This window comes from Podarcis filfolensis, assembly GCF_964270895.1.
Source record: "Podarcis filfolensis genome assembly, chromosome: 10".
NCBI classification, from domain to species: domain Eukaryota; kingdom Metazoa; phylum Chordata; class Lepidosauria; order Squamata; family Lacertidae; genus Podarcis; species Podarcis filfolensis.
The window spans coordinates 56,251,624-56,271,817 of record NC_139612.1 but is presented as its reverse complement, the minus strand read 5'-3'; the positions used below and the strand labels follow the sequence as shown (position 1 = coordinate 56,271,817).

Sequence of the window (20,194 nt, the reverse complement as noted above, 5' to 3'; positions counted from 1 at the left end):
AAGTGTTTCCTGTGTTAAGGTTCCAAATTTCTGCCCTGGACTAAGTACGTATAGACCTTCTATATAACAATATAAACGAAATGTTTAGGTGTCCGGACCCCAAATACCTCCTTAGAATCACTTATCTATATCAGGGTGAATTTCAAAAATTTGAGCACGGCCAATATTCACATTAATGCTAGGTTTGGACAAATCTGTCTATTTTGGTTTCTCTAAGTTTCTCACTTTTACAGCCTTAAAATTTGGTTTGCCCATTTCTACATACACGTCTGAAATTTTTTAATGCAGCATAAAAAGTAGTATTCATTTTTGTGCTAGCTTTCCCTAATACAGTGGTACCTCCGGTTGCGGACAGGATCCGTTCTGGAGCTCCAGTCGGATCCTGAAGTTTCCGCAACCAGAGGGTCCGCTTCCAGGTTTGCCGTGTTCGCATCCTGAAGGATACGCAACCGGAGGTGTGGGTATCCAGAGGTACCACTGTATGTACAATTTTGCTCATAGAAGCATTTTTGCAAGCAAATGTGCCATAACAGAATGCAGTTGTATATGTTACTTTCACTAAAATATGCATTTTTGCATGTACTCTGCACTAGAATACATATTGTTGCACACATTCCTTGGTTGGGCAACTCCATCGTAAAATCTGGAAAAGTGCACATTCACACGTGACTGTCAACAACCACCACATTTTGGACAATCATTGCAACATATCCACTGGAATTATTTTATGCATTTGAGTTAATCTAATCCCACAAATATTATGTGATTCCCAAGCATTTTTATAACTGTAATTTTCAGGAAACAACAACAAAGATTAAGACCTTGATTAGTTCACATTAAATGGAAAGATAGGATCAACCCAAACATATGTGGCTCCTGGTACCATACCTTGTTAGAAGATAAGGTGAGAATGAAGCTGGATTGTCCTGTTCTGAAAACGCTGGCATAGAACCTCCCATTATCCAGAAGCGAAAATACAAAAGTAGGATCACCTTCAGAAAAGAGTAGATATTTCGGTTATTACTACAAAAAGGCATACAATTCATTAGGACCAGGAAACCAGAACCTATCTTAATATACTTGAGACTCACAAACATTTTCAGGTTAACTGAGATAAACTGTTCTAACTCAGCATAGGGGCGGACTTTGTTAATATGGTGCCTTGAGAAAGGACAAAATTTGGTGGCCCCTTTTTTCTTCTAATTTTCACAGCAATTCCTTTTGATGCAGTTGCTTTTTTATGGATCTTCTCAGTAGGTACCCAGCAGGTGGTTGTTTTGCACCCCTCAGCCTGGTGCCCTGTGCAGGAAAACTGTCCCCACCAACTGAAATCTGCCACTGCCCAACATACAAATTTTTATGTTTGTTCCTATGGACTAACAGAGTAAGATACTTCTATATAAGGCCTGCTCTCGAGACTAAGGAGCTACAATGGGATTCATCTGAAGAAATTAAAGTTAATTAAGAATATAGTCTAAAGTAATACTTACATAGGTAAGTACCAAGCCAGCCCTTTTTAAAAAAGGACTTGTGATGTATAAGAACTTCTGTTTGTTGCTTACGGTCAGGTAACTGTAAAAAAGAAAACATTTATGAAAGTGATTATCAGTAGACACCAATCTTTTAGAACTGGAATGTTGTGGGGTGGGGGTGGGGGTGTGTTATTACAATTATAAACTGTCTTTCCACCAATGCATTTAAGGCATTCACGGTTTAAAACAAGGTTTCCAAATTAATAAACACAATATGCAAAGGGAGAAGGGACATGGATGGAAGAGAAAAAATAAGCAGATAGACCGGGGCGGGGGGGGGGGCAGGGAGGTGACTTTGCTGCCCCATTTCTCCAGCTGATACACAGCACATTCCACATATTTAGGCACAATCACCACATTTAGGTAAGATCTATTGTTTTTGGGTGTGTAAATCACATGGGGTTCCTGGGATCCTAAGTTCTGAGGAAAACTGTACTCATGAAAGGAGTGCAAACTCCTTCCATGCTTGGAGGGAAGCTTAGGATCCAAGCCATTATTTCTCCGCTGCCTGCATTCCACTGATCCATAAATAAAAACATGTTCCTTTAGGTTGCAAAAAGTAAAGGTCTTTGGTCCCTGTTGTACAGTTTCTCAGGCAAAAAGGAACAAGGCGTCTCTATCGCACTAAGCATCTATTACACTCACCCATCTAGTCTGGTTCAAGGAAAACTTCGGCTTAAAGGTTTCAGCCAAAAAAACAAATAAAAAAGTGCACAGATTACAGTATTTCCCAGTTTAAAAGAAAAATGTCAAAAGCAGTCTTTTGATCTATGTCTTTACAGCAAACAGCAAGTAACCTTAACAACCCTTAAAATGTAAGGAAAAGCTCTGCACACCAACAAAGTAAGAGAGATAAAGCCCACATGAGATGGGTTTAAAATTTAAAGAGGAAAAGAAAACATGGGGGGATCTGGGTGTGCTCTAGAAAACACACTGTCTAATCAAAGCAGTCTGATGAATGCCATGTCAAAAGAAGTAATAATAAAATGAGCCACATTCCACAGAGAAAAGCTAAATTGTCTCAGACATTTTATGTCTATTTATTAATAAATGTCAGCATTTGATCTTGGTATCTGAGGTAAATGTCAAGCTAGACTAAAAAGGGACTAATCTTACAAGGTCTTAAGTTTCCCAAACCTCCACTGATTTCAGACAGGCAACAACTCCTCACTTTAAAAGGCAACTCCCAATTACTCTCCATATTTCACCTTGGCCTTGATGTGAAGTCGCTGGAGGGAACAAGCAGTTGATTTAATTAACCTGAGAGCAGGCCCTTAACACCTCCTGTTTGCCTGCTTATCTAAGAAAGCAGTAGAAGAGGTTTCTATAAACCCTCTTTGACTTTAACGGAATTTGGCAATAAAAAGAATACTTACAATGCCAGCAAACCATCGGAAATGTCTCAATTCAGTCAGCAGCAGAACGCTGGCCCTATGTAGCCAACCCCAATGCAGCATTCAAGCAACTCAAAACCACACTGTTAAACTACTCATGACCCCAGTAGCTACATATAAAAATCATACATCCTAACTGGAGTTTCTTAACTCATAATCACATTCAGGATACCACTGTGTCTTCTTCTTCTTTGGCGATCACTCATAGCCGAGTAAGCATGGTCTTAGCAGTGTGTCCCTAGGTGACTGTGGAGGCCAGTTCTGGATCCGCATGTCCTTCCACAGTGGGGACATAAGTTTCTGGGCGGGAACTGATCATGGTAGGGGTTTGCCAAACATGCTTTCCTCTTAGCACATTTCTCCCTTGTGTCCTGAGTGTGAGTGTCTTCAAAGTCCATTGCACCTTTGGTAAAGGCTGTTCTCCAATTGGAGCACTCACAAGCCAATGTTTCCCAATTGTCAGTGTTTATACTACATTTTTTAAGATTTGCCTTGAGAGAGTCTTTAAACCTCTTTTGTTGACCACCAGCCTTACGCTTTCCATTTTTAAGTTCAGAATAGAATAGTTGCTTTGGAAGACGATAATCAGGCATCCCATCAACACGACTAGTCTCAACGAAGTTGATGTTGAAGAATCATTGCTTCGACACTGGTGATCTTTGCTTCTTCCAGTACACTAACATTAGTTCACCTATCTTCCCAAGTGATATGTAAAATTTTGTGGAGACACCGTTGATGGAATCTTTTGAGGAGTTGGAGATGGTGTTTATAAGTGGTCCATCTTTCACAAGCGTACAGTAAGGTTGATAGTACAATAGCTTTGTAAACAAGCATTTTGGTTTCCCTGCAAATGTCCCGGTCCTAAAACATTCTGCATTTCTATCGGAGTCACAGAGCACCACAGAGCTCACACGATGCTGGATTTCGGCATCAATGTCAACCCAGGTAGGAAAAGTGATCGACATTTTCCAACATTTCTGCTGGGATCTCCTCTCTCTCCCATATTTTTTCGATGAGCTTGTTAAGTTGTTGTGTAAGTTCAATTCCGTCCACTTTGAATCCCATCAGGTCCAATGGCTTTGCTGTCTTTCATTTGGTTAATAGCTGTACACAACTCTCCCAAATTTGGAGATACTGCAAGCTCATCTCTAATTTGTTTTTGCAGAATTTGTGAGAGGACCTCGGCAACTACGGGAGAGTTGCAGTTAAGGAGATGTTGGTAATGTTCTTTTCAGCACAATGCAACAGCTTCTTTATCTTTTAGAAGTGTGGTACCGTCTGTTGAGTATAGAGGACATATACCACGATTTATTGGCCCACAGATGGTCATTGTGGCTTTAAAGAAATTCTGTGCATCATGGATGTTGGCTAAGCGCTGGATCTCTTGAGCTTTTATTATCCACCAGGTGTTCTTTAGTTTTCTGGTTCTTTGAACCTCAGCCCTAGCGTTGGCATAGGTTTTTTTCTTAGTGGTGCAGTTTCTATCTCTTTGCCAGATCTGTGTAAGGTGGCCATGTGTCCTAATGTACAGAGGAAGGCCTCTAATATAAAGGGATATCCTCTATTTGACAAGTGGCCCCAAAGTCATGCTGCTGCTCCCCACCCACCCCACAATCTTTGTCCTGATGCTGAAGCATAATTTCTGAAGGAAATATCTTTCTGTACACATGAAGGCTCTCTACCAAAGTTAAAACCCTAATTGCAGACAGACTGTACTCACAAAGCTCACTTTCTTGGAAGGTATTTCCCAACACAGCAATGATGGGAGAAGCTGCACAACAGGAGTTGTTTACTAAGGATGCAGTTCGTTAAGTGTGCTGTGAACCGCCCAGGGGTCCTTTACCTTTTTACCTCTTATCTCAGGCCTTAGAACAGAAAGAAATGCACAAAAGAAGGGGGGGGACAAGCCATACAACACTGGCAGGCATTATGGAGCAGGCTCGCCATAAATACTAAGAACATGGCACCAGTCATCAGAGCAGTATTTTCTGTCTGCTGTACTTCATGCTTCAGTCTGTAGTAGAAGCTGACAGGCTGGAGGGCTCATAGCACCTCTGATTCCAGAACGTCTCAGTGCAAATGCCAATATCAGTGCTGCAAAAATATTCAGTTGCTCACCATAACTACATGCTAAACATGTCACAAATGCATCTTTCATGGAGGATCATTTAAACAAAACAAAACAAAGAACTAGATGGTGAAGAAAACCAGCTCTACTCAAATGGCAGAGGTGAAGGAGGGGACCTATTTGTTGTACAGAGGTTTTTTGTGTGGTTTTTTGTGTGTGTGCGTGTGCTTTTTTTAAAACAAAACCTTGCTTCCAAGCCAACTTCTCCATAAGTCACTGTGTAATTACTTGGCTGCTTCCTTTTCTAAAATGCCTTTTAGGAATAAAACATAATCAGAACAACAATAAACAACACAGAACTGCTTAAAAAAGCAAATTCATATGCACACACCCATATAGTTCAACGGGAGGCCAAGACAGAGATCTGGCAGCTGTGATTTCCTGAAAAGGAGAATTCATCACAAAAAGCCAATGACATCATCACTGCACTGAGACCTTTTTTTTATAACCTGAAGACAGCAGGACAGGTGGCCCAATAAAACTCACAACCATGTGGGTTTACAGCAGTGTTAAAAGTTGCTGGTACAAGATGGGAGTTGTGTGGATCAAAACAAACCCCTTCTAAGGCCAGACAGATTGTCTTTGTTAAGGTGAAGAACTCAGATGCCTAATTCATTTAAGCAAAGAGCTACTTGAGGCCTGCTCCACACAGCCAGTCATTTGTCTGAAGAAGATGACAGCCTGGGGCCTACCTTCTTCACAGAGCACTTCCATCTATAGAAACTCCTGCCAGTTAGGAAGAGAGCTCTGTTCAACTCACCACCGCTTAGGGAGATTGTGTCATCAGCCAGAAGGAGCGGAGTCTTTTTTCCCACAGTAGAAAAGAGGCTCTGGAATGGAACTCAGCTTCCTGAGACAGTGAAACTCTTTTCACACACCTTGTTAAATCAGATATTATTTTGCAAATCACAAAACCTTTGGACTCACGTAACATTGTCATTTTGAATGAATGAACATTTGAAATACAGGCGGCTGTTGCAGGGAATATTACCATTGCTGATGGTGATCTGAAACAAACAGGACTTTAAAATATCAGGTGAAGGAAAACAATGTTCCTTAGACAGAACGACACCTTTCAGGACAGTTGCACCCATTTACTTAGAGGCACCCTGACATGGCCAAACATTATGAAAAACCTTGTAATCTGTGTGCGCTCAACAAGTCGACTGAAGTCCTTGCAATCCAAAAGGAACCTCTACAATCAACACACCAATATAAAAGGCCGAGCAAAGAGAGCATGTAAGAATTTTGGAGCCATAGGCTTGTATTCACCTAACTTTTATTAAGAGTAGACCCACTGAAATTAATAGACCTAAATTGGGTAAAGACCTCTGCAGCACTCAAAGGAGCAATAGGAATCTTCAGTCAGTCCACCACTTCCCTACTAGACCAGCCTCCTAGTTAAACAGAGCAACTGTATGCCTGCAGAGCATCTATAAATATGTTGTTATGACTGAGAGCTCTTTAACAAATGAAATTAATATATCATTTTATTTTTGAAAACTGGTATCATTGCCTTGGTACCTGTGGCATCCTCCTCCAGTCCTGGGCTGCATTTATTCTTTGCTGAGGTTCAAGAGGCTACAAAGCCCAATGGTTTAAGCCAGATTTTAATGTTAAAAATTGGGCTATCGTGATATTTGAGGATTACTTGATTTTATGGCTGTTGCCTGAACAAGGTAATTTAACCACCTCAAGCTGCAGGAGAGGCAGGGCTGTTTAAATGTGTAGGAGCTCATACTGGTCTTATCAGCTGCTCAAAAGCTCTGGGTTCTGTCCCATCACTGCCAAAACTATTCAACAATGACCTTTTACAGGAACTGTAACTTGCTAAAGGCTTCCTCCTCCTTCAGCTCCCCACAAACTGTGCATTAAAGTCAGAGGATTCTCCACTGCTAACAGTTCGCATACACAAAAGGCAAGACAGCAAAAGGGCTACTTCGTGAAAGGTCAGAAAGTACGCTGCAGTAAGAACAAATGGAAGGAGATTATTTCCCCCCATCCCCTTTCATTCTATGACATGCTTCACAATGTATGTTTTATTCAAAGTGACCTACTGTTGTCCACCTAGATAAAACATAGATGAAAAGTGTAACAGAAACATACCCACAATGTGCCAATACTTGTATAGAAACGAGGAAGGGGAGAATTCCCTCATGCCAAGCGTCCAATCAGCTGTCTGCTAGCTGACCAAACAAGGTTACAAGCTCTCGGCCGTCCACTGACAGCTTCTCTCACTAGTTCAAAATCAGCTGCAGTCGTTGGTATCTATGGCTGCCTATACATTTCTGACTTAAAACACAAGTAGGTTGCTCTTTTTCCTGGACTGACGCTGGTTTGGGGGGGGTTATGAAACACAGTATTTCATAAGAAAGCAACAGGATAGATACAGATTGTGGCAAATGTTGCGTGTACACCACTTCCCAAACCAGTGGTGGGAGTACATGGGATGCAGAATAAATGGAAGCATGCACACAGCCTCAGAATTCATGGATTCCCATCATTATCCATTTCATCCCAAGATCCAGAAAAAGAGGCAATGCTTTATTTGTAAGCTGCTCTTGAGCTTAGGGCAATTTTTGATGTCATATAGGGCATCAGCTGATGTGCAGTGACTTCAACCCTGCTTTTTGCAGGGATAAGCAACACAGCTGAGTTCCCCATAAGGAACTTGGTCATACAGCTGATGCAGCCACATTTCTACCTGCTCCACCCTCGAAGTTCCCCACCAGTAATATATGTCTCCTTCAAAAAGTTTTCTCTCTCTTCATATTCTGCATCTTTTTATTCTGCATCTTTAGTTTTCGAATGCATAAAATTACAGATGCATTCAAGCTTCTTCTAAATGACAGCTTAAGGTATTTGGGTAGAAAACCATCTGGGTTATGCTCAAGTGGCCATAATTTTAGAAAACAAGAATGCCATGTGTGGTTACTTCTGGTTACTATAAACAATGTGTACAGGTTGTTCCAGTCCAGGGCCAACGATGTGGTTTGCATAGCAGGCTCTCTGGAACGTGCAACTGAGCAGCTGCACCGGGGCTGGGATTTATGACATGTTTTTCCCTTGGACAGTTTCCACTTAAGCATCACAGCTCCCAACTGACCCATAAGTTGAACTTTGCCACCTCTGCTTTGGAGGTAGAAAGATCCTGGAACACCAAGGATAAAAAGACAAATAGAGATCTTCCTGTATCATTTCATAAAGCCGCTGGTAAGAAACCACTCTTGCAGAGATCTTCACATCCCTCCTGATGACTTCAGACACCAACCACTGTGAAAACAGAATGCTGTAAACTAGATGACCCTTCAGCCTGACCCAGTAGGTCCCGCTTATGTTCTTTGCCACTACACAACACCCAAAGCAGTACATGAGGAGACTTCTCGCTATTGCAGTGCACACAGAGGGTGCTTCTATATAGAAGTGAACTCAGTGCTGCTCATGCATACAAGGTTATTTGGCAGGTATTTGAGAAAGGCAGTCCTTTAGTACTTGGGGTAAATTCAATTGCCTACAAGTTTCTGCAAGCTCCCGAGCTCTTAAGATTCACATTAAAGTAAACACCATGCTTGTTCCTTCTAATTATGGCTACCTGGATATAATTCACGTGCTTGGATACTAAAATGTTAAACTGTTAGTACAGAAGAATTGTGAATCCTTCTAACTTTTTAAAATGTGTAATACAGAAAGAAAATATTTCCCATGAGGGATACACACACACACACATATATATATATATAGTAGAAGAGATCAACTACCAGCTCAAGAAGGGCTTACAAATAAAGCTTTGTCACTTCTCTGGAGGAATAGGTGTCTGGCTCTTGGAAAGGAAGGGAGGTGATTGAAATCAATGAAGTCATGGTTGGCAATTACTGCACCTGGTTTTGTACAAGTAGGAGAAGCTGTGATTGCACGGCTGAGGGCTTATAACCCTGCTTGGCCTTGTTTGATCAGCTGGCAGACAGTCGATGGAATGCTTGGCACGAGAGGAAATATTTTCCACCTCCTCTCCTGTTCTGTACAGATGCATTTCTGTGCAAGTATTGGCATATTATACATACGTTTCTCTTATGCTTTTCTTCTCTGTTTCATCCACGGGCACCCTGAGGGCACTTGCAAAAGAAATGAATTTGTCATAAAATAAAAAATGGGGAGGGAACCTCACTCCATTTGCTCCTACTAAAGCATGTTTCCTGACCTTTCACTGAGAAGCCCTTCGGCTGGCTTGTCCTTGGAGGGAGAGTTTTTACTGCTTAGCCTCCTCCAATTGTGAAAATTCCTTCTGTCTCCAGCAGCAGAATCAATTTAAACATTTTCCACTATGTTGTGTCTTCAGCAGATGATAGGCTAGGAGGAGTATTCCATTGAAGCTGTGGTATGAGATAGTAGTTTTTCCATTTCTGGTCTGTTTTCTTAAAACAGTGTTTTAGTGGTTAGCTGCTTGTCTCTGGATTCATACCTGATATTTCCTCCTTTGATACTGTTGTTGTTGTAGCAGTAACATTGGGTCTGTATGTTGTTAGGCCTTTCCTAGACAAGCTGTTCTGTGAATTCTGAGTAGCACATGAACGAAGAATTCCATCGAGCTTGGAAACTTGCATGCTCTTGCTGTCAGAGAGTGGTCAAAACGATTTTCACTTGCACCACACCTGATAAAAGTGCTTACATAAAAAATCTTACAGACCTATGTTTGCAAGTTTTAATCCTAAAACAGCTAATAAATGCTTACACATAGCTACTGGGCAGAAGAAGAGCTTTATAAACACAATACTGCCTTCCCACACGAGTTTTGGGATCAATTCATTTATGCTACTCTGAATTCACAGAACAGCTTTTCTAGAAAAAGACTGAAAAGGATGGCTAAGGAGCAGATAGGAAGGAGTTGTTAAGAACTAGCTTTCTGGTCTCCTAAGCATCCTTATACCTCCCCCACACACTCAACACCAATGAAAATAGCCTTCACTTGCAAGACAGGAATTATGTGGGCTGAGCTATCCAATATTATTAAATATTTACTGACAAGATAAGCAGCGCTGAGGATGTCTAGGCTGGTGGCATCCTTATGGAATGTTTCTAAAATGAAGCAAGCTCTAAACTGAATCGCACCTATTCTTAAATGGCACCATCTGTGCATCACCACTAGCAACTAATCCTATGCACGGTCTCTCTAACCCTAGAGTGGGCATCAAGGGCATGCACAGAAGGTGGACACACCCAGACAAAGATCCACTGCAGTACATAGGGCAAGGTTCCTGACAATGGCAGAGAGTGCATGCAACTTGCCTCTCTGCTCTTGCTGTCACAATTACAGCTTGAAGCAAGACCTGAAACCTGAGGTTTGCTCAGCAGGTGTTCAGCCTGTCTGCCATCCTCTAAACTCTGGAAGTGAACTACAGAGTAGAAAGCCAGGCCACCTTAAAAGCCAATAGCTCAGAATAGGCCATTCCAGACCAAACTTACTCCTGAGACTGAACATTAAAGGCCAGTAACGGCACATGTGAGGGGCTGGAACTGTCCTCATGACACCAGCATTTTTACTTTTTACCCAGATGGTGGGAACACTTCAAGGCTCTGTGGATGCATGGCATTGGCTGCTATGGTCTTGCCAGTGCAACCAAGTAGCTCTGAGCTTCACCCCTCCACCTTCTCAGGGTAAGCAGCAGCGTGTCAGGAGGAATACTCCACACCAGCACACTCTCTGCTTATATTAAGGGTGCCCTGCTGCTAACAGTCCTTGCCACAGATCTGCCTCACTTTTCCTCTGCTTGGTCTCCTAGGTTCAGCTCTTGCCCTGCCTCACTTTGCCCTACCACAGCCGCACTCCCAACAACTTCCTCATGACATAGCAGGAGAGTTATTCCGTAGATATTGCTCTACAATTCAAGTCTGGAACAACAAGAGCTGGGTACCAACTCCATTACCATGTAAGTTTAATTCGACTTAGGTCTCTTGAACACAGCATGAGAGAGGACACGGATTCAGGAAGCAACACACCAAAGTGAGACTTTGTTGTTGTTGTTTAGTCGTTTAGTCGTGTCCGACTCTTCGTGACCCCCTGGACCAGAGCACGCCAGGCACTCCTGTCTTCCACTGCCTCCCGCAGTTTGGTCAAACTCATGCTGGTAGCTTCGAGAATGCTATCCAACCATCTCATCCTCTGTCGTCCCCTTCTCCTTGTGCCCTCCATCTTTCCCAACATCAGGGTCTTTTCCAGGGAGTCTTCTCTTCTCATGAGGTGGCCAAAGTATTGGAGCCTCAGCTTCACGATCTGTCCTTCCAGTGAGCACTCAGGGCTGACTTCCTTAAGAATGGAGAGGTTTGATCTTCTTGCAGTCCATGGGACTCTCAAGAGTCTCCTCCAGCACCATAATTCAAAAGCATCAATTCTTTGGCGATCAGCCTTCTTTATGGTCCAGCTTTCACTTCCATACATCACTACTGGGAAAACCATAGCTTTTACTATACGGACCTTTGTTGGCAAGGTAATGTCTCTACTTTTTAAGATGCTGTCTTAAGTGAGACTTAGGTTTAATCAAATGAATGAATAAAATAGGTACAGAGCCAACAGAAGCCAGATCTGGCAGCACTACTTAGTAGTTAGAGGGCAATAACTACCTCTAGACTGAATTGTCATCAGCTAGGAACTTGGCTCTTTGTCCTCCAAAAGGGCTGGTGCAAAGCATGAGCTATTTCCTTAAGTATTGTTCAAATGAAGACCCTGCCTATTTTCCACAAGCAATTTCCTTTATCAAGCCAATATCTACTCTATATCAGTTAAATGGAGGCCAGTTCCAAAGCCATCAGGAAAACAGGCCCTTCCTGTGCAGAAAAGGGTCTAATCTGACATTCTGATCTGTCAAGCTCCCTTGCTCAAGTCAGATGAAATAAAGGAGGCTGTATTCATTCCACAGCAATGAACACACCCTAAATAGATCTGGTAACAAGTTTCCCTCCTTTTTTCTTATTTGGAAAAGCTCTGCTATTTTTATAAACAGTTTTCAGACTGATTTCCTCCCTTTTAAAAAGACAGATGCAATTCCATTCACAATCTTGGAAGAGATAAAAATGATTCATTTGGGGGCAGGAGATTTTATTCCCCCCCCCCCATGTTTTCTATTTTTGCAATAAAATATAAAGTCCAAAGAAAGCATCTCAAACTCCGACATACCAGCACTGCCACGATGACTAGTTTATGGTTGTTTTGACATCTGACATGACAAGCCAGATAGTTCCTTCTCAACTGCACCTTTTCCATTTATTCATTCTCCTCGGCATCCTTTATGCTCTTAGGATTCATGTCTTACAAGGTGGATTGATTTTATCACCATATTCTAACACCGGTGACACCTAATTTATACATTCCACAGAATTAGTAAGAATTGAGTCATAGGTGGCTAACCAGATGTTGGACTACAACTTCAATCATCCATGGTTATTGGCCATGCTGATTGGATATTAAGAGTGGATATTGGCTTGATAAAGAAAATTGGTTGTGGAAAACAGCCCTTTTGAAGTTGTTCTCCAACATCTGGAGAGCCAGGTTAACTGCCCATTTATTAGGTGTTCAAGAGCTGAGGTGGCAGAATATACTGTGTGACTTCAGGCTGTGTCATGGAACCTGTGGTGCCAGCTAGGATGGGACTAGATGACAAGATCTGTCAGAGGAGAAGTAGGATCCAGAGGCTGGAGATAGTGAGTGCTCAAGCAAGGAAAGGGTTTCACCCCATTGTTGCTGGACATCACAGAAGGGGAGGGGGAGCCGCTGGAGCAACTCTCCACTTCGTCCCCTGAGAATGAAGTTCTCATGGTAGCTGAGGAGGTGGCCAGTGAACTGGCAGGGCCAGCCAAATTAGAAGAAGGCAGTGAGTCAGAAGGTTGGACTCAGGTACCATCACCAAGGACACACCACCATATGCACTGGTGCAAACTGATCTGCCCTGTAGGGGCACACACTTGCAACCAAGGTTTTCTTACTTGGGATAAGAATCACATGAATGACTGGTCCTGCCCTACTCTTTAGAAGTAGGGCAGGAGGTCTGTGTCTAGTGTTGGGACAATGGCTTTGCTAATTATTGGTCAAAATCCTTATAACTCTGTCTGTAGACCTTAACCGTGACCCTGGGTTTGGACAATGTAGATGCAAGCTCCTCCCTGGGAGCCAGCAGGTTCATTGTTGTTGTTGTTTAGACATTTAGTCGTGTCCGACTCTTCGTGACCCCATGGACCAGAGCACGCCAGACACTTCTGTCTTCCACTGCCTCCCGCAGTTTGGTCAAACTCATGCTGGTAGCTTCGCGAACACTGTCCAACCATCTCATCCTCTGTCGTCCCCTTCTCCTTGTGCCCTCCATCTTTCCCAACATCAGGGTCTTTTCCAAGGAGTCTTCTCTTCTCATGAGGTGGCCAAAGTATTGGAGCCTCAGCTTCACGATCTGTCCTTCCAGTGAGCACTCAGGGCTAATTTCCTTAAGAACGGAGAGGTTTGATCTTCTTGCAGTCCATGGGTCTCTCAAGAGTCTCCTCCAGCACCATAATTCAAAAGTATCAATTCTTCGGCGATCAGCAGGTTCATACAGTCACAAAAAAACATAGTTTGCCTAAATGTGATAGGTGAGCACGGCATTCTTACACTGTGCGGTTCAGGATTCCCTGCTCCTCCTAACTACCATGGTGCTGTTCCATTGTCTTTCAGGGCTATTTGAAATACATGCTAGGTTTGGACACGTGGGTTTTGCTCTCACAAAAGTAGTGATGGCCTCCAAGATGGCCTTTAAAAGAGGATTAGGCATATTTGTGGAGAGTAAGGCTATCAATGGTTATGGTCTACCTTCCGCTGTCAGAGACAGTCTGCTTCTGAATGCCAGTTGCTAGGAATCATAAGTGGGGAGAGTGTTGTTGCATCTATGTTCTGCTTGCAGGCTTCTCATCGGGATACATGACTGGTGACTCCAAGAGCAGGAATCTGGACTAGATGAGCCTCTGGCCTGATCCAGCAGGCTTTCATTTGGTTCAGGGAATCTGGAAATGGAGGGGTCTCTAATACTCTTGTTACTGGCAGACTGTGATCTGGTTGGACTTACACAGTTGCCACTCAGAATTTCTGTAGAGGTAGCAGATCAGTTCTGTTTAATGGTCTAGTGGTTTCCAAAATTCTCCTAGGTGTTTTCCCCCCCTGCAATGTTTCTACCTTCATTTGCAGGGAAACTGGAAGCATTAAAACGCAAGTGGAGACTGTAGGCGCACAAAACTTGAATCAAATATATACAAGCACAATGAAATGCCCATTTTCAAACTATCAATGAACAAAGTCTTTTTTCCCCTTGTCCATCCCCTTGTTGTCCAAACAGAGCTGTCCACCTGAGCGACTCCAGGTGGTAAATGTGCTTCTAAACTCTAGCACAACCTGCCTGGATATTGAGCCATCTGTTGCCTGCTTACAAGACACTTCTCAGATAAAAATCAATGTTATCCATTGCAATATAAACACCGCAACTGAGAACAGTGTATATACCAGAAGCATCATTAGCATCCCTCTGTTTCTATATTTGATGTGGATGAGCTGCTTCGAGAGGTCTGCAGAATCCCTTGAACCGGTACAAATTACTGAGTTCTACAGAACTCCTCCTTATCTCCCTCTTAATATTGCTGTCAAAAGAGAATTGGAGTGGCACTGGGCCATGCTCTGACCAGCCTGTCCATTACATGTCCCTTCAAGAGAACCGCTGTACTGGAACACGTCAGACAACAGGAAAGTTCCAATGGAAGGCACAGAAAAAGGACACACCCAAAACAGGCAAACTTGGAAACGAGAAAGACATAGCACTTATCCACAGAGCCTAGGACTTGCCGATCAGAAGGCCGGCAGTTCGAATCCCTGTGACGGGGTGAGCTCCCGTTGCTCGGTCCCTGCTCCTGCCAACCTAGCAGTTCGAAAGCACGTCAAAGTGCAAGTAGATAAATAGGTACCACTCCGGTGGGAAAGTAAACGGCATTTCCGTGCGCTGCTCTGGTTCGCCAGAATCATGCTGGCCACATGACCCGGAAGCTGTACACCGGCTCCCTCGGCCAATAAAGCAAGATGAGCGCCGCAACCCCAGAGTCGGCCACGACTGGACCTAACGGTCAGGGGTCCCTTTACTTACACTTATCGTTTGCCCTGCTCTTTCCAGACACATATCCACACTTTAAAGCTCTATGTCCAAGTCCAAACACCCGCTCTTTAAAGCTGAAACACAACAAACGGCAGTTCAGGTTTTCTGCATTGTCCTTTGCTCCAACCTATTGGGTTATCCCTGTTCTGTATGGGAATGGAAAGATCCTAATTCAGAGAATTGGTGGTTGATGATGTCTAAAGACATCAATGTAGTAACCCCTGTACACACAGCTCTTCATTCAAAAGAACATTTCATCATTTGAAGTTCTAGGGTTGCATATTTTGAACAGCAAAAAAAGAGGACACATTTGCCGACTTCTACTTTTAACTATAGATCGCTATGATGACTCTACCCATGAAAAAGAGGACATGTCCTGGAAAAAGAGGATATATGGCAACCCTCTGAGCCTACCACTACTGACCAAAGCCCTACCTAATGTGTACAGCTTTAGCAAATAGCTAAGAGTCTTCATTATAAGCATTCCTTGTTTTTTAAAAAAGTTGGCCACTGTAATAAGAGGATGATTCTACACCCAACAGATACATTTCCTTTTATTTAGAAAAGAACTTAGAAAAAACCGCATAAGCACTGAAAACTTCCACAGTTTATCAGGATGGATAAATGCAAAGACAGCAATACCATAGTTCCTGTTCTTAACGACAGCCCAATAATAAACTTCACAAAAGGTGTTGGCACAGAGCATACCGCCAACCGTTTCCGGCATTTATTGGAAGGAATGCAAAATGTACATTGTATACTGCCATTCAACAACAACAATATCCTTTGCAGAAAATGGGTTGATTCTGGCTTTCACTGAAAGAGATACTGCACAGGCTTAGGCAAGCAATTCTTTAATAGATGCGCGCACACACACACACACACACACACACACACAACCAGGCATTTAGATATAACAAATGCAACAGCTTCTCTATAATAGGAATGAAAGTGAGAGAGCAAAGAAAAAAAACTAAACAGCACAATTCAGACATTGTGCCAAGCCATGGTTTCTGGTAATCCTAGTTATGAATTGACACCATAGTCAGAACTTTCAAATGTACAGAAGACAAACCTTGTTTTGAAGCTACTCGTCTGCTTTCATTTTGTATCTGCTCGGCATCGAGCTCCATAACGTTCCTCCCTTCTCAGTGTTGCAGCAGCCTTATGAAGCCAAAATTGTAGTTTGTGAATTCAGATATAGCAGCACAAACTGTGGTTTGCAAACCAACTCTGAACCATGCTTTGATATCCAAGTTCAGTTCCTTGCAAACCATGGTTTGTAAAGTGACAAAAATTCAGTCATGCAATCAAACCGTGCTTTGGTGGGATTTCTGAATTCAGCCATTAAACTGTAGAGATTTTTTCAGGGGTCTTTTATGGTTCCCAGGACAAAGTGAAAGAGTACATACAACACATCCCTGCAATGGTGCATTTCAGGTGAGTAATAGTGGAGGACCAGCTGTCTTTTAACCATTGTGGTGTAATTAGAGTGTTTGACTAGGTCTGGGGAGAGCCAAGGTCAAATCCCCATTGAGCCATGAGGCTCAATGGGTGACCACAAACTAGCCACTGTCAGCCTAACCTACCACATAAGGTTACTGTCAGACTAAAAGGGGGAGGGATAACACCATACATGCAGCCCTGAGCTCCTTGAATGGATAGAAATATAATAAATAAAACAACTTTCAGAGAAACTTGCCAACCATTACTGAACTGAGGGACTCCTGGTAAGCTTCTAGGGAACCTGAGGATTCTTCAGGAAATCATTTTTGAAAGCCTCGGTACTATACAAATACCATCCTTACACCAAATACATTTTTCATTTTTGCAGCCTGATCCTAAGATGAACACTACTGAGCTTGAGGCAATTCATCATCAAATTTTCTTGGGCTCATAGCATTAAGAAACAAACACCTTGAGCCAAAAGCAAAAAAAACCCTGAGCTTGCCTGTATGTGCCTCGTATTCCCTCCCCAATATTATCTATAAATCAGTGACCACATCAAAGAAATTCCAAAGCATACCACTAGTACGGTTCTAAAACAAAGTTGTTACTAATTGCTGTATCTCATTATCAGGGTGTTCCATCTGTGTGCCTTTGATTTATCCTATGGTAATTATTTCTGCCCGCAGCATTATTTCCCATTAAAATCAAGGGAAACCTAAAAAGGAAGGAGATCATAGAGCTCTTCATGTGCTCTGAGCAATATGGTCTTTCTACATATCAATAATCTTGAAATCAGTTGAAAAAAATTTCTCTGCCTTAAAAATAGACTTTTGCATCAGGCTGGAAAACAAATTGTGGCAAAATTCAAACTTCAGCAGCAAAAGGTTGCCCAGGACAATGGAGTGCACCTCCAAGGGTGAAGTCAAACCACTGAGTTAGCAACGCTGAAATGACCTATCCGAGGTGCACGCCTGGACAGTGTGTATGGAGATCCTGGACTACCCAGACGATAAGACCCACCTCTCAGCTTTGCTGATGTGTTCGAAAGCAGAGCAATACGTTTCACACCAGCTTGGCTATAGGAGTTGTCAGAAGGAGGAGTACAAGGTGCCATCCAACCATCTTAGCAATTCCACTCCAGACTTGTGTAGGGTTTACGCCTTAGCCTTTTCTTCTCCCGAAGATATCCCACAAGGCAGTAGAGGTTTAGGATCAGAGTTTTCTTGCTCCTAGATGGACTTTGAGACCCATCGGCTCCCCTCACCTGGTTTAGCTGGCCTGTCAAAGCTGTTTCCTGGGGTGTGGCTGCTGTCACATGTAGACAGCTTCTAGGAGTCACAAGTGAGAGGTGAGTGCATGGTGGGAACCAAAGGTGAGCAAACATGTAGATAATGTATATACTGCTTACTTTTTTGGGGGGGGGCAGGAATCTTCAGTGTTTTACAAGTATCATAAAATGTTACAGATATTATATGCTACCAGTACAACAGATATGCCAGCAAAACCCCAGATTATATACTGTTGACTATGACTGGCAGCTGTTCTTGGGCTTGCAGACAGGGAGTCTTTCCTAGCTCTACTTGAAGATGCCAGGGATTGAACCTGGGACCTTCTGCATGCAAAGCAGATGCTATGTCACTTAGCTTCTCCATATCCATCCTTAACCAACCCTCCATGTTCTGGAGCAAGAACTGGACCAAGAGCTGACCAAGAGGAAGCTGTGCAAAGGAGTTCAGTAGGGAGCTGAATCTCCTCCCTCCTGATTGGAACCCTGAACAGGAGGGTTATCTCACCTGACATAGCTAACAGCTGTTGAAAGACCTATCTTCCTTCATGAACTGGTCCAGCCTTCTTTTAAAAAATCCATCTAAAGTGAAAGCCATGCACCAGTGAATTCAGTAAGTTAATCATGCAGGGTGCTAAGCTAATGATATAATTGCCACTTAATTCTAGACACAAGCTAATAAGCAGAGATTAACTTAATGGCGACCAATTTAATATATACGCACATATATATGTCAAAAGGCTGGACCTTTCATCTGATCCAGCATACTAATGTATTATTATTTGCATTTTTGAAGCGTTCAGAAAGTCTTGCCTTGTGAGCACTGCTATCCTCACAAATCCCCCTTCCTTTGTTCTTCTTTCCTTTATTCTGAGTTGTACTTACAAGTAAAGCCCACATGTTTTGAAGACCGTCACCATGAAGACTAAAAATCTCTCCATGTGCAAATCTATAAGCAGGTCTTGGTTAGACTAGAATAGGGAAGACCCCTGTTCACATCTCTGCCCAGCCATAAAGCTCCCTGTGTGACCTTATATTCTACCTCACAGTACTGTTTAGTGCAAAAAAAAGTAAGTAGGGAGCTGTTTATACTACTTTGAGTTCTTTAGAGAGAGGGCGAGATGTAAAGGGTGAGCTGCTTTGACACATAATGAACTCCAGAAAGAGTTCTACGCCTACAATCAAAAGCTTTTGCTCTCATCCCGGTAGAAGGAAAGTATCATTATTTAGCAGGCAGCTGAGCATCATTATGGCGCAGTGACAGATTCAGACAATTGAGGAATCTGTTTATTTACAGATGAGCAGGTTTAGAAGAATCGCCTCAGCACTGAGATGGTTTTTAATTTTTATCTTATTCACACCTTGAAATTAACTGAACTACCCAAAGGAACCAAGATGCCTTAGCAGCACAGATATATTCTTTCATTATTAAGAATGTCGTTGAGGCCTCTTGTTGGATTCTGACATTTCCAATCTCCCAGCATGTAACATTCCAGAGCCATTAAAATGACAAATGGATTTCCAAGAGGGGGGAGGGGCGGAGAGAGATACCAGACTGCCTTCAGACTACTTTAGCAACAAAAATATTTCAGCGATAGTCTGTCAAATGTTTGTTGCTCAATGGGACATAAGGCAGTCACGTGGTAAGCCACTCCGAGGCTGCATTCACATGGCAGTTTGTTCTATTCCCCTGTTAATTTCCACATTATACTAGAGCTTTCCTATGACATAAAAGCCACTTCCAGAAAACTAATGGAATATAATGCATGTTTAGCACTCATTTTCATATTATTTGATTCCAGAAGAAATAGGTTTGCAGATGCCATAACCTGGAAAATCTTGGGAGTAAAGTGAAGACATTTGGGGCACGTTTCCAGCATACATTTCTTTCCTGTTGTTTTCATGGGGAAACAGAAGCATGTATGTGTGGAAAGAGAGGGGAAGTAGGGACGTTGTCCAATGATGTTTGCTGTTGTGTCACACCACACCCACTGCTGTGAATGAAATTCAGTGCAGCATGCCTGTCTATCAGTTGAAAAGCCACAGTTCCATAATACCACAGATACTGCAATGTGAATGGAACATTAGAAAACATAATGCACTAGCATTATGGTCAGGAAGACTATCACAATAGTCCCCAAGTCTGAATGCGTCCTGGGTTGGAAGTTTCTTTTTCTCAACAAACAAAAGGAAGAAACAAGAATTCTTCCTTAGCCACCAGGGACCTCAACTTCTGTCAAGTCCCTCTGAAAAAC

The 20,194-nt window shown here is 42.6% G+C and overlaps 1 protein-coding gene across 1 annotated transcript in view; it reads right to left on the bottom strand.

Moving 5' to 3' along the window:
• TMTC1 (transmembrane O-mannosyltransferase targeting cadherins 1) overlaps positions 1-20,194 on the bottom strand; it is a 134,615-nt gene that overhangs the window by 78,938 nt on the left and 35,483 nt on the right. The window contains exons 6-7 of the mRNA XM_083572308.1: positions 1,491-1,572; positions 889-992 (exon numbers count right to left, since the gene is read on the bottom strand). Of these exons, the coding sequence (XP_083428434.1) occupies positions 889-992; positions 1,491-1,572 (186 nt within the window). The remainder of the gene's footprint in view (positions 1-888; positions 993-1,490; positions 1,573-20,194) is intronic.